General features: G+C 41.5%; 1 protein-coding gene across 1 annotated transcript; it reads left to right on the top strand.

Moving 5' to 3' along the window:
* Positions 1–1,854: 1,854 nt before the first annotated feature.
* Positions 1,855–12,901, top strand: abtb1 (ankyrin repeat and BTB (POZ) domain containing 1). Its single transcript, XM_072681430.1, has 12 exons — positions 1,855–2,120; positions 4,131–4,193; positions 4,282–4,337; positions 5,266–5,410; positions 7,069–7,228; positions 7,732–7,777; positions 8,672–8,788; positions 8,952–9,064; positions 9,329–9,427; positions 10,197–10,364; positions 10,461–10,661; positions 11,628–12,901. The coding sequence occupies exons 1-12, from the start codon at positions 2,065–2,067 to the stop codon at positions 11,832–11,834; spliced, it is 1,431 nt and encodes a 476-aa protein (XP_072537531.1). The 5' UTR covers positions 1,855–2,064; the 3' UTR covers positions 11,835–12,901.
* Positions 12,902–15,023: the final 2,122 nt, after the last annotated feature.

The following is a 15,023-nucleotide window of genomic DNA, read 5'->3' as shown; positions in this document are numbered from 1 at the left end:
ATTTTTTAAATTATTGTCTTCTGTTTGAGAGAGAAATATCACTCTCAGTGAGTCCAACACACGCCAACTAGCTTCAGGCTGTGTCAGAGGAATTTCAGGAACTGCAACCTAGTGATTTTTTTATATTACAGTCAGGAATGAGGTCTGAATTTATACAAATTAGTTCACAGATGAAAAAACAACAAATAATGTATGAATGAACTGAAGTCTGCAGTGATTGGGCCTCAAAGGAAACTAGCTTGGCACACTTTATCTGCTCCAGACATGTAATTATGTGAACAATTTTGGAAACATCTTGAAAACTATGTTAAGAATGCTAACAATTTCAAAAACATACTCATTCTGATTATAAAACCCTTCACAGACTTCACTTCTAACATATTTGATCTTCAATAAAACTAAATATCGCTACATAAAGCTCCAATGACAGTTAATAAAGAGATTAACCATAGCTGATAGATACCGCATTCAATACACTAACATATTACTTTTACAAGAGATAGAAATAACATAAACTGTATTGTGAATAATTCATGTTTTTTGTTATTTTTGTATTTTTATTTATTTGACTGCAGTCTGTATTTTATTGCCTCTGAACTTTGGCATCAGACTCCCTCTGCTGGTCACTTAATCGAACTGCAACATAGCGACTTTTATTAGGATAAATGAGGCCTAATAGACCTATAACCTGGCCTATATTAATGTAATAAACGACATACATTATTATAAATAATCTTTAGTTAAGAAAAAGTTTAATTCAGGATGGATTGATAAGCCTTTTTAATAATTTGTGATATCCGCAGGTAAGCTATACTGTGAAATACCGCCTGAGAAGATTCAATATCATGTGCACACCAAGGTGAAAATAATAACAATGTTAATAATAATAATAATAATAATAATAATAATGGGATTTGGGAGATTTCACCTCTGTTTCATCATGACTCTTATCCTTCAAATATGCATGCAGAGCTGATTATACTGTATTTATGACCATGCTTGCCATACTTGCTTCACATTAAAGGGATAATCAACACTTGCATCATCTGTCATTAGGGTGCTCTTTGACTCTTGCAAGGCTGGAGTGAGCTTTGTTTAATTGTATATTTATTATTATTTATTCATTTGGTTTATTAATTTGTGTACCAGAAACACAAAAGACCCACACCTACACACTCGCTGGGCATTTTGCATACCAGGCATGTAGTATCATACTAATACTAATAACTTTTCGGGCGCTGCCTCTATCAAAGTAGGGCTACGACAAATAACAACAAATCTGAGTGTAAATATATGAGCTATATTGCAGCATATTTATGGTATATGTTAATAAATAATAAGGATTCTTATTGCATTGCATTCATACTGTTCACCTTTTGTATTCTGTGCTGGCCATTAAGGGCTGCATGGATTTAAATGGCAGTGGTGGCTCAGCGGTTAGAGCACCGGGATATTGATAACAAGGTTGTGGGTTCGATTCCCAGGCTCGGCAAGCTGCCACTGTTGGGCCCTTGAGGAAGGCCCTTTACCCTCTCTGCTCCCCGCTGGAGTTGGCTGCCCACTGCTCTGGGTGTGTGTGTGTGTGTGTGTGTGTGTGTGTGTGTGTGTGTGTGTGTGTGTGTACTCACTGCTCCTAACACATGTGTGTGTGTGAGTGTGTGTTCACTACCAGATGGGTTAAATGCGGAGGACACATTTCACTGTACAGTGACAAATACGTGCACCTTTACCTTTACCTTTAAGAAGTACTTGTGCCTTCTCAGTAGTGCACTCAGCAGGCAAGTACGTCGCCGTTTGAGACGCGCCCCTGCATTACCACCATTCCACCAGAGAGGGGCGACAAAGAGCAGCGCTGGGAAACTCGATGGTGGCTCTTGTTTACGTCTGGGTGAAATTTCAGCAAAGCAGCGGACCGCGCTGACAGCGAGCACTGCGGCCTCCGAAGTAGAGCTTCGAGCTTCAGACGTCTTTTTAACAGGAACCCCCGCCGCCCAGCGCCTGCGCTTCCACCCTGTCGCTCAGGCAGGCCGCTTCAATGCATTTCAGAGCCGCTTTATCGCCGCTATGGACGCAAACGATTTGTTTTCGAGCTGCAGGAAGGGCGACGTTGCGAGAGTGAGGTTTGTGCTGGGTCTGCTTTCAGCCCCAACTTCTGCAGGCTTCGTTTTCTGCTCATGTAGCGATGTGTGCTGGACCTGCCAGCCCGGCTGTTGTTGATCAGAGTCGGTCACTTTTTAATGCAGAGGCGGATCTGTGAATAAACACAGAGACACGGTCAGCAGCAGGACTGCAGGTCAGCTGCAGGTCAGCTGCAGAACTGCAGGAGGACCCCTGCTCCCTACCAGGCTGTAGGAAAGGAAGGAGGGACATCTGGGGCTGTTTAGCTCATATTTTCACTCTCAGATAGTTGTCAGTGTGTTAATTGCATAATTATTAACCTTAAATAATGATTAAGTAATATATTGTTACTAACAACAACATATAACTAATAAACAATTAATAATATTGTTTATAATTACCTAAATAAGACATGGTGGACCCTGGTGGATTAGATACAGATTTCTAAATTTGAGTTTTAAGTAAAATCCTAAAGTAGAATAAAGGGGTAAACATGTTTTAGTTAAATATGATTTAGATTTTGAGCCAAAAAATCTGAATGTATTAAATATGATACAAAATAAAAGTTATTAAAAATAATAAATGATAAAACATTCAATATTAAAGAGGATCAGGCCTTCACCCTATTACTAAACCACTAATAAAACCTTCCTGAAATAGAAAAACAGGGTGTAAAAAAAACTATATCTATCTATTTATCTATATATATATATATATATATATATATATATATATTAATAATTAGAACAGATGCAGGTAAACATAAATCCAGTAAAAAGGAGAAACAAGAGCTTCTCATTCTGAAGAAAGAAAGTAGTGAGATCTTGTCGGTGAGCTAGTCTGAAGAACAGAGCTCGGTTCCTCCAGGTTTCTCCTGGACGCCCCCCAGTCCAGCCAGCACAGCGTGGAGGATGTGTTCAACTCCATCAGCAGCAGCAGCAGCAGCAGCAGCAGCAGCAGCTCACCTGATTTACCATCATTAAGCCCTGATTTACCACCAAACCAGGTGTTGATCTGAGGAGAACTCTAAATAATACTAGACTCCATGAGAGAGGAGAACTTTGGAGATGTTCTAATGATGAACACAGTGATGGAGAACCACCACCACCTTCTGTAGTAGTGTTATTATTGTTATTATTATATATGTGGGGAAGTGGTGGCTCAGCGGTTAGAGCGCCGGGATTGTGGGTTTGATTCCCGGGCTTGGCAAGCTGCCACTGTTGGGCCCTTGAGCAAGGCCCTTTACCCTCTCTGCTCCCCGGGCGCTGGAGTTGGCTGCTCTGGGTGTGTGTGTGTACTCACTGCCCCTAACACGTGTGTGTGTGTGAGTGTGTGTGTTCACTACCAGATGGGTTAAATGCGGAGGACACATTTCGCTGTACACTGTACAGTGACAAATACGTGCACCTTTACCTTTATAAGTGTTTATTCTAATATCAGTGATTTACTGAGCAGATAAAAAGCTGTTAAGTTGTGAATTTCTCAGCTGCCTTACAAATTTGCACAGTACTGTATGTTATACAGTCTTTTATTTGCTATATAAATTTGTGCCAAAGTAATGAGAAATGCGAGCAGCTGACATTGACAGATAACAGGCCATCAGCAGTTGAAGTTTTCTGACTGCTTTGACCTACTTTACTCCAGCAAAAAGAAAACAGCCCCATTAAAAAATATATAAATATACATAAAATCATAAGAACCAACACATGCAAGTATCTATTTTCATGCCATCCCATTTAAATGAATGCTATAAAGAGTGTTTCAGCCTGGACTGGTTTATGATTGAGCCACAGTGCAGGGCAGCTGCTTTTAGGGCAGCCAGTAACTGTAATATCAGGGTGTTTTACAAGACCTGTTAACAAGGCATAGGAAAGCAAGGATGGAAAATGATGAGGTGAAAATGAATTATTTGGTTCAGAAAAACACAGATATTGTCAATTTAAGTACATTTTAATTAATAATGTATTTTAATTACCTAATTAATTCTCTCTCTTTCTCCATTTCTCTCTCAGATACCTGGTCGAGCAGAGAGATGTGGAGCTAAACGTTAGAGATAAGTGGGACAGTACACCTCTGTAAGTCAGAACTTGCACCCCTTTGTTACATGCCAGTCTAGCTGCTGTGGATGTCACCTGAATACCCTGTCTTTGTGTGTGTGTGAAGGTACTATGCCTGCCTCTGTGGACATGAGGAGTTGGTGCAGTACCTACTGGCCAACGGTAACTATCAAAGCCTGATATGAAGAGAATCTCTCATCACTGGGAACCAGTTAACATGATCATAAGAACACAGATATTTCATATGTGAAATATTTGCATTTTCCCATTAGCTTTTAGTCATTATTAAAGGGGGATTACACTTTGCATGATTCAGTCATTGAGATGTAATCACAGTTGATCAGAGTGGGTCTGGTTTAAATGAATGAATTAATGAATTAAATTAATAATTGTACATAATTTGAAGTAGAATAATGTGTTCTGGGGCTCTGAGCGGCTCGGCGGTCTAATGCGGCCCCCCAGGGGTTGGCAAGTTCGAATTCCGAGCCTTAGCGCTGTGCCATCAATTTTCTGTGCTCTCTCCGGGTGGGTAGATGGCACTCTCTCCCCCCCATCGCTTATTAAGTATTATTTGCTGGCACAGGAGCCGGGTACACATACAGCAGTTTGGCCTATGTAGAGAAGTACTGCCAATACAATAGGACTCTCTAAAGCAGATCAACACAAACCTATTGGCACCATGCTGCCTAATGCCAGGTGTGGGCTAGAGGGGCATAAAGCCACCCCCCCCCCACCTCTGAATGCAATCAAATCCTCACAGTGCTCCACAATCTATTAGTGAAAGCCTTCCCTGGACAGTAGAGACAGTTACTCCAGGATAACCTCTTTTTTTAGTACCCTTGATTTCGAAAGAAACAATGAATAAGCAGGTGTCTCAATACTTTTGTCCATATTGTGTCAACTGACAAAATGCTGTCCAGGTTCTCAGTGTTTGGAATGATGTACAGTAATATTGGAAAATGCAGAATTGTGGTGATGCTACTACTGAAGTGCTCTCTGGTTTATGCATTGGAGCCCTTGGAGCCTTTTGTTCTGTAGTTTGAACCGCGGGTCTAACCGGCGATACTGAAATGTGTGTAACCCCTGGCAGGAGCGAAATGCGAGGCAAATACGTTTGATGGCGAGCGCTGTCTGTACGGAGCTCTGAGCGACTCCATCCGCCGCCTGCTGAAGGAGTACAAACGCATCACAGCTAAAGCAATGCAGAGAGACTACTACGAGCACTTCCTGCAGACGTGAGACAAAAACACACACACACACACACACGCACACACACACACCATCAACTTTCACTTACACCACATTTAATTACTCTACCCACAAGTACACACTGAGCTTCTACACTCTCACCCTCCGGCACACTCTCACATGCTCACGATCCACATTCCTGGACTGTAACATCACCCCACACACACACACACACACACACACACACACCCTTACACAATTACACACACTTACAGAAACCTAAACTTTCAGCAGCCAGTTCCAGGCCAATGCTGCCTGCATAATATAGGTCATTACTGTACTGTGTACGCTTTCGTTCAAAAGTTTGGAATCAGTGTTTTCAGTGATATCAAATCAAATTTATTTGTATAGCGCACAATATTATAGTTTTACAACTGGTGTTTCACAAAGCAGCTTTACACAATAAGTAATTAATAAAGACAAGAAATTAACAACATAATAAAGACAAGAAATCAACAACATAAGAAGACATATAGATTATAAGATATAGATTATTTATGTAGATATAAAATCAGTCTGGTTGCAGTAGAAAGTAGAAAGAGAAAGTAGAAAGTGAAAGTGATGTGTATGTGTGGGTTTCCAATAATCAGGGAGAAGGTGTAAAGCAATGAAACAAAAGAATGGTGACTAAAATAACAGAGAAAACGCCTGTTAGCTGGTGTGGTGGAGCTGAGGAGCTGTGGAGCTTTCCTCCGAACGTGTTCGGCCGCCCGATGATGTCACATCAGCAGCAATTTAAAAAAAGGCGGTGGCTGACTTTACATATATCAGAGGAGATGTGTGTTAAGTCCTTATCCTCCTAGTGTCAAGAGCATTGCTAGTACTAAGGGAAGCTTCAAGCGGGTAAGTTAATTGGCAGCACCAAATTGCCAAAAATAAAAAGTAAATAAAAATAAATAATTTGATGGCATTTAGTTTAAAGTATTTAAATTGACATTGTCTAAGTTTTTAGTAAACAAGTGAATCCAAACTTTTGAACTCTTCAGTCTAAGTGGTACATGCTATATATAATATAGATTTATTAAAATGACTAGTAAAGGTTTGTATTTTCGTACATATTGACATAGTCACACAAAATATTTTTTTTTTTGACATATCTGTTCTTTGCTGTGTGTCAAAATTTGCTGACGAATGGAAATGCTCCAAAATAACTTGGGATAAAACCTTTTTATATTGACTTTCATTAAGAGTTGAGAAGGGTTTCCCTTCTTCTGCAAAGCTGGCATTTTTGAGACAAACAGCAGAAATAATTGAAATATTGGGGGCTGGTCTCTCACACATTGATCCAATTAATACAATGTTTTAAATTCTGTCAGGAAAACACAGTCCTCTGCGTTTGTAATGTATGTTTTTTTAACCCGTGGCACATTGGCAGCACATTAAGATAAGATAGTCCTTTATTAGTCCCGCAGTGGGGAAATTCCCATTAATTCTCATTAATCACTGGGTTTGTTTTGCATCACATGCTGTGCAGATTTCCCACTACTGGCTTCAATTGTTTGTAGCTGTTAAACTATTTATTTTGGTTCTCATTACTATCAAACCTGAATTCTATGCCAAGGCTTTGCTTCTCATTAAATGAATAATTTAGTGAAGAAACTGTTCCTCCTGATTGGCGCTCTGATATGTTTCTGTCCGGCCGCAGGCTGTTGGAACAGGGCTCGTACAGTGATGTGATGTTCATGGTGCATGGTGAGATGTTCCGGACGCACCGCTGTGTTCTCAGCGCCCGCTCTGAGTACTTTGCCCACATGCTGGAGACCAAGTGGAGGGGGAAGCCCATGATAGCACTCAAACATCCACTGGTGAGTGCTGTTTCACACAGAATGCATTACCACAGTGTTACAGGGGTCTCGGTTCTGGTGTCGACCCCTTAAACAGCAGGCCTCTTACTGTTCATTTGTTCTTACTTCATAACGTATGAAATTAATGTCAGTTATATAGGTGAGAAATTGATTTAATCAAAAATTACACTATATGTCCAAATGTTTGTGGACACCCCTTCTAATGAATTAATAGAATTGGAGTTTGCAAGGACTCACAATCTGCCTGAGCTGAGACTAAAACCTTTGGTTGATTTTATTGGAATATCAAGATGAGAAAAAAGAGGATGAGGGGAGCGAGCTGCGACATGTGATGTGTCATGTGATGACTCATGTCTGCGACAGTGAAATCACTTGAACAGTTGTTTGGTGTAAGACTGGTGGGAGGCTGGTTTAGTCACTGATAAGGCTGTGAGGCTTCTTTACCTTGTACTTCTTGTGATGCTAATGTGTTGCTGTGTCTGTGATTATGTGTGTGTCATTAGGTGAACCCTGCTGCATTCGCTGCCATCCTGCAGTACTTCTACACTGGTGAGCATCATTTATTAAAGTGATGGCTCATCCAAACAGCAAATGTATGCAAATATAGTTGATACAGATCACAAAAGCTTGTATCTTCCAGGCTACCAGGCTAAATCTCTTAAAGATTTGCTATAAAAATGCACACACACACACAGCTTGTCTAGTCCCTGGAGAGATGTACTGACAATACAATAGGACTATTTGGAGCAGATAAACATAAAACCTGTTGGCACCATGTGTGGAGCAGAGAAAGAGCTGGGTTCTCTGGAATGGTGCTGCTCCATTCAGTAGTTCTGGGATGAGTTAGGGACGAGGTATGTGGTGATTATTCAGCGTCTTGTCTTGTCACCTAATGCAATCAGATCCCCACAGCAAGGCTCCTCCAAAATCTAGTGGAGAGCCTTCTTCTGTGGACAGTAGAGACAGTTACTCCAACAATTTTTTTCAATACCCTGATTTCAGAAGAAACAATGAATGAGCAGGTGTCCCAAAACTTTTGTCCATATAGTGTACGTTTTGAGTCATTAACCTTGAAGCCCCAATGCAAAACATACCTTGGCCGATTGACTAAGAATAAGCATGCTTTATCAACATCTGCATTTAACCCCTCTGCGGCCCTGAACACACACACACACACACACACACACACACACAGTGAATAGGGCAGTAAGAGCACACACCCATGGAGAGATAGAGGGTTGGATGCCTGTCTTAGGGGAGCCTCTGCCATAAATGCCGGTCCTAGGGATTGAGGCAGCGACCTTGCTGCCCAAAGCCCACTTTTGTTACTTTTAGGCTATGGTAGCCCCCCAAAAGGGTTAGGGGAGATAAAGTTTTTTTGGGCAGGCCATACTGGACAGAAGTGTGGCATTGCTTAAGCGCTCGTCCGCTCTGTGGTTTCAGGTCGACTGGATATAGACATGAGCTACGTTGAGGACTGCAAGCGTCTGGCCAAGCAGTGCAAAATCAGCGAGTTGATCGAGGAGCTGGAGGTCAAGTGCAAGCAGGTGCAAGAGTTTGGTGAGGCGCTGCTGTTCCTGTCCACCACACAGGTCTAACGTAGTGACAAGCATGCACTACACATTCACTCACTCATTGATTCACGACCTTGGATGTTTTCTAATTTTTTTTATTTTTTTTGTCATTTTATTTTTCACTCCTCCTCATTCTCTCTGCTCTTCAGTATCCAATAAGCCGGGGACATGCGTGAAGGTGTTGACACTGGATCCTCATGATTGGCAGCTGCAGGATGGCATGGCTCTGTTAGCAGATAGCGCTCTTCCAGCCGAACTGAGGGTGAGGCACCTTTTTACCTCCTCATCCTCACATTTTTACCTTAAAATAGCAGCTTCAGAATCATGCTGATGCTCCATTGACTGTAATTTTGTATTTACGGCAATGGTGTAAAAGTGAATTGCACTCCCCACCTGTGTGTGTGTGGGGGGGGGGGCATTCTGGCCTTCCACTTCTAAGCATGCCAGAGCTGTCTGAGTGCTGTACACGCACTACACCCCACTCTGTATTCAGCCTGAGTAAACCATACATGCTCTGTTTTTTTAGGTTGGTTATGGGCAGCTCCCTTTCGATCTCACTGACAGCTTCCCGAGCTACCCTGATGTCTGCTTCCGGGTGGAGAATTATGACTTCCTGTGTCATAAGGTGAGTGAGCATCAGGAGGGAACTGCTGTAGTTGTTTTATTAGTTCATAGACATTACAAAATTAACGAGGGCATTCCACCCTACAAGTAGCACGTAATGCTGTTTATTTGTTTATTAGGTTAGATAATACACTATATGGACAAAAGTATTGGGACACCTATCTGTTCATAGCTTTTTCCGAAATCAAGGGTAGTAAAAGAGTTTATCCTGTCTCTACTGTCCAGGGAAGAAGGGTTTCTACTAGATTTTGGAGGAGCATTGCTGTGTGGATTTGGTTGCATTCAGCGACATCTGTGTTAGTGAGGTCGTGGGATGATTACCACCCCACCCCACCTCAAACCTCAAACCAGCTCATCCCAAAAATATTGGATGGAGCACCATCATTGCAGTGCTCCACTGCTCAATGCCGGGGCCTTATAACCCTCTAGCCCATGCCTGGTATTAGGCAGCATGGTGCAAATAGTGTCATGATTATCTGCTTCAGAGAGTCCTATTCTACTGGCAGTACTTTTCTGCACCTGCATCTGCACATCTGTGTCAGCAATGGGCGCTACTTAAATTAGCTGGATGCATTCATAAGAAAGGGTGTCCAGAAATATTTGGACATATAGTGTATACTATAGAGCAGCATTGCAACCCTTAGTCTAATAATTTTTACAGATATCATTATTGTTAATATATATAGTTTAAGGGTACATTTGGCTTTTTTTTTCCCACAGTAAATAAACCTCTTGTTTTGCTCTGTCCGCATGTCTGTGTGTGTCTGCAGGCATTTTTCTGTGGCAGAAGTGATTATTTTAAAGCATTAGTGGAAGATCATTTCAGTGAAGGAGAAACCCTGCAGTCTCTCCCTGGAGTGCCTGTTATCACCTTGCATGATGTTTCTCATGAGCTTTTCACCAGAATCCTGTACTACATATACAGTGATAACACACAGGTATGTATAAGGGATCAGGTTATTTTAACATGAGATCCAGTGGATTGATATTCCCAACACTGTGTATATGCATTTACGTGTGTGTTTATGTTCCAGCTCTCCCATGATAACGTGTATGAGGTGTTGTGTGTGGCTGATATGTACCTGCTGCCCGGTCTGAAACGGCTGTGCGGGCGCACCTTGGCGGCGCTGCTGAGTGAAGAGAATGTTCTGCACATGTGGAAAACAGCCAAGCTCTTCAGCCTGTCACGCCTGGAGGACCAGTGCACCGAGTTCATGGCAAAGATCATTGAGAGGGTGCGTAACACACACGTCCGTCGCCTACCAAAGTTCTGTCTGAGCCTCTGATTCAGTCCACCACCAACTAGAGACTGATTGAATCCTCATATGGTCCCTTGTAGTATTGGCCTTGGAGATCCACATTGTGCCTGATAAGACCATCCTTTAACCCTTTAAAGCCTGAGCCATCAAAATAAATGTACCTGGAGTGTGCCTTAGACTGGAGTGTTTATTTGACCTTCTGGCAAATTAAAAAAACAAAAAAAACAAACAACAACGACAAAAAAACACATAGCTGATGTGACTTTTATTTTGTATAACATTTGATACATCAGGAATGTATTGCTCATAGCAGGTTTTCTAAAGAAACTAAAACATATAGAAAGCAAAAATGTGTTTACACTCTTACTGTGAGTAGCCTTTAAAATTTAAGTTATTTCAAACTTAGAAATCTATTTTTCTGGTTCATGCAGTACACGGATAATCCACCAGGGGGCATATCTTTTACATAGAAAACATTCTTATTTATTATTTTATTTAATTATTTAGCATATATATATATATATATATATATATATATATATATATATATAAATAAATGTAATAATTATCACACTGATGTTGCTGAGCTCTCAAAAACATGGCTTTAAAGGGTTAAGGGTTAATTAAAGCAGGGGAAATTTCGGGGCAGGAACAGTGTGAATATGTTGTGGCAGGAGAGGCCTGATCATGAATATTAATGTGAAATTAATATTAGAGGTGTGTGTGTGTGTGTGTGTGTGTGTGTGTGTGTGTGTGTGTTAGTGTGTTAGCATAACCGGTTTGCTGCTCTTTTGAATATGAAAATTAATAAGATGGTAGATAATGACTGTTGTTTTGTGTGTGTGTGTGTGTGTGTGTGTGTGTGTGTGTGTGTGTGTGCATGTATGTGTTTTGTCTTTGATCCTGGACCTGCACTTGTGTATGTGTGTGTGCACATTTAAGCTGGTAGAGAGGGCGGAGTTTGCCGAGGTGATCAGAGAGGATGCTGGGAGCGTAGCTGCCCGTCAGGAGACGGACTCTATCCCCCTGGTGGACGAAATCCGCTACCACATCAGCAGCAACGTTCAGACATACAGCGCCATAGAGGAAGCCAACCAGAAACTCCACGCCCTCGAGCTTCTGCTCAACTACATCGGCCTGGACTGCTGAAGAGAGAGCGAGAGAAAGATAAGAGGGGAGATACAACAGGGGGGGAGGGTTGCATAGAAGGACCGTGAAAAGAGTGAGTGAGAGTGGGGGAGTGATAATGCAGCGAGGAGATAGAAAGATCAAGAATAGGAAGGAGGTGCAGAGGGTAAAGATGTGTGTCTGTATGTGTGTGTGTGTGCTTGAGTGTGTGTCTGCCTTCGTCAGCAGAGTGGAGGACGCATAAATGAGAAGTGATGGCTACTATTTAATTGCTTGCTTTACAAACCAAAAATAAACGGGCCTCCTCAGGAGCTGCCCAATTTGGACCACTTTAGATCATAACAGCTTGCCTGATGTTTAACTCCTGCTCATATGCAACTGCAGCTCACACACACACACTGCATACATATATATTAGCCATATATATACACTGATTAGCCATAACATTAACATTAACATCCTTGTTTCTACACTCACTGTCCATTTTATCAGCTCCACTCACCATATAGGAGCACTCTGTAGTTCTATAAGTCCAGACTGTAGCCCATCTGTCCATCTGCATACTTATATATTAGCCTCCATTTACCCTGTTCTTCAATGCTCAGGACCCCACAGAACCACAACAGAGCAGTTAGTATTTGGGTGGTGGGTCATTCTCAACACTGCAGTGAGTGGATCAGACACAACAGTGCTGCTGGAGTTACAAACACATTAGATTCAATGCTGTACTGGGAATAGTAAACCAACCATAAATATCCATCAACAGCGTCCTGTGGGCAGCGTCCTGTGGGCAGCGTCCTGTGAGCACTGATGAAGGACTAGAGGATGACCAACACAAACTGTGCAGGAACAGATACAGAGCTTCTGTCTCTGACTTTATATCTACAAGCTGGACCAACTACATAAGTGTTTTCTAATAGAGTGGACAGTAAGTGGACATAGTGTTTAAAAACTCCAGCAGCACTGCTGTGTCTGATCCGTGTTACTGCAGTGCTGAGAATGACCCACCACCCAAATACTACCTGCTCTGCGGTGATCAGTCCTGTGGTGTCCTGACCACTGACCTGACCAACAGGGTGAAAGGAGGCTGATATATAAGTATGCAGGTGGACAGATGGACTACAGTCTGGACTTATAGATCTTCAGAGTGCTCCTATATGGTAAGTGGAGCTGAAGCAATAGACAGTGAGTGTAGAAACTAGGAGGTGGTGTTAATGCGATGGCTGATCGGTGTATATATATACACACACATAGAGGCATATATGCAGTAGTATGCAGAACATAGTGATCGTGCTGCTTTGAATTGCATTGAACTAAAGAACCCCTGGTTCTAGTTTACTCCTCATTATTGCTTTGGATTATTTTGAGAATATTTTTTTTCCTTAACAATTATGGTTTTAGTATGAATATATATGTTGATGTATCTGTCAGACATTACTTCCATTTATTATGATGCTCTAATGTTTAGCAGAAGTGCTTACCTTCTTCATAGTGATCCTGAGGCAGTCGAGAAGAGTATGGAAACTAATCTGGCTCAGCAGTGGGGGATTATTCACAAATTAAAAGATGGAGTTTCTGGGAATTTAAGCAGCAGTTTGTTTATTGGATTTATTGTTTATGCATATATGTGTTGAAATGATAAGAAAAAGATTAAGAAAAAAAGAGAATTTAACATTATTATTACTAATATTATTAATAATAATAATTAATAATCATAATAATTAATAATAATAATAACAATAATAATAATAATGGGGTTGACTGTTGTGTTTTAGCTGGACTGCTCTGCTGTGCGAATGTGTGTATTGAAGTGTGAGTGTTAAGAATGGGTGGTTGGGTTTGATCACAGTGGTGGAGGGTGGAGATTATTAGGGATTTACCGAGCTTTTCCTGTGATTATAATACATAAGCTGCCCAGACAAAAAATGAGTCACTTTGTGTGTTTAAGGTGGTAGGAACTCCAGGCTCCTGCAGATGGCGCCGCACAAAGATGATCAAGCTATAAATACCTGTAGGGTGTGTGATGGGATTCATAGATTGAGAAGAGGTGGTACTGTGTGGTGAGTGTCTCGTTGGATGTGTGGAAAATGGGTCACAAAGCAGATGCAGTTAATGATTGGCTAAAAGGAGTAATTGACTGCATTTGGGCGTGTAAAAGACCATAGAGTGAAGGAAGTAGCTGAATCTGCAGGTGTATGGAAGCATACGGTCATACGGGTCTACCAGCAGTGGCAGAAATCCCAGTCTACAGGACATTCTCCTCATTCTTGAGCAGAAGTGAGTAAAGGCCTCATGATTGCTGTATGTTGATGGTCTGCACTTCCCTGCGGAGTGTTCTTTCAGAAATTGGTGGTAAAGAACCTGCACTGACTTCTAGAAGCAATTTGTGCCTGGAAGCGAAGCCATTTTCGTTCACAAGCTGTGAAACCTGCCAGCAGTGCCTGCCTGAGGAGAATGTCCTGTAGACTGGGATTTTTGCCGCTGCTGGTAGACCAGTACGACCGTAAGCTTCCATACAACTGCAGATTCAGCTACATCCTTCACTCTATGGTCTTTTACACGTGTAAATGCAGTCAATCACTCCTGTCATTAACCAATCATTAACTTTATCTTTTCTCAATCTGTAAATCCTGTCACACATCCCTCAGGCATTTATAGCCCGATCATTCTCGTGCAGCGCCATCTGCAGGAGCCTGAAGTCACTGCCACCATAAACATTTTTTTGTCTGTGGAGGTTACTTGTAGTTATGACTCTGAAACTCTAGTACATTGGAACCCAGTGGTCAGCATCTGAGGGCTGTACTAGATCTAAAATGTGGATTTTGGTTTAGATTTTTTGTTTTTAAACTAACCAGTGCAATATTCTCCTATGTTTGACATTTACCTGGCTGTGGTGCTGTTTGTTTATTTGTTTGTTTGTTTGTTTTAGTTTAGTTGATTTTATGTTATTTTATAGGGCTTCATTGTCATTCTGTGGTGGCTGTAAAGACCAGACTGCATCCCCTCCTATGTAGGTCTTTAATGCCCCTGGTGTCCGACTGGCTTTGCTGTGCATATGTGAAAATGAGTGAGTGAGTGTGTGTGTGGCGGTGATGAGGGTGGGCCTGAGGACTGTTACAGATAACCCAGTTTTCCTAATGCCATTTGTTATTTTTGCACTTACAAGCATTACAATTGTGTGCTAGATATAAAGCAATGGGTGTTTCAGTT

Source organism: Salminus brasiliensis, chromosome 6, assembly GCF_030463535.1.
Source record: "Salminus brasiliensis chromosome 6, fSalBra1.hap2, whole genome shotgun sequence".
NCBI classification, from domain to species: domain Eukaryota; kingdom Metazoa; phylum Chordata; class Actinopteri; order Characiformes; family Bryconidae; genus Salminus; species Salminus brasiliensis.
The sequence above is the reverse complement of the archived record's forward strand: the minus strand, read 5'-3'. Positions and strand labels throughout refer to the sequence as shown.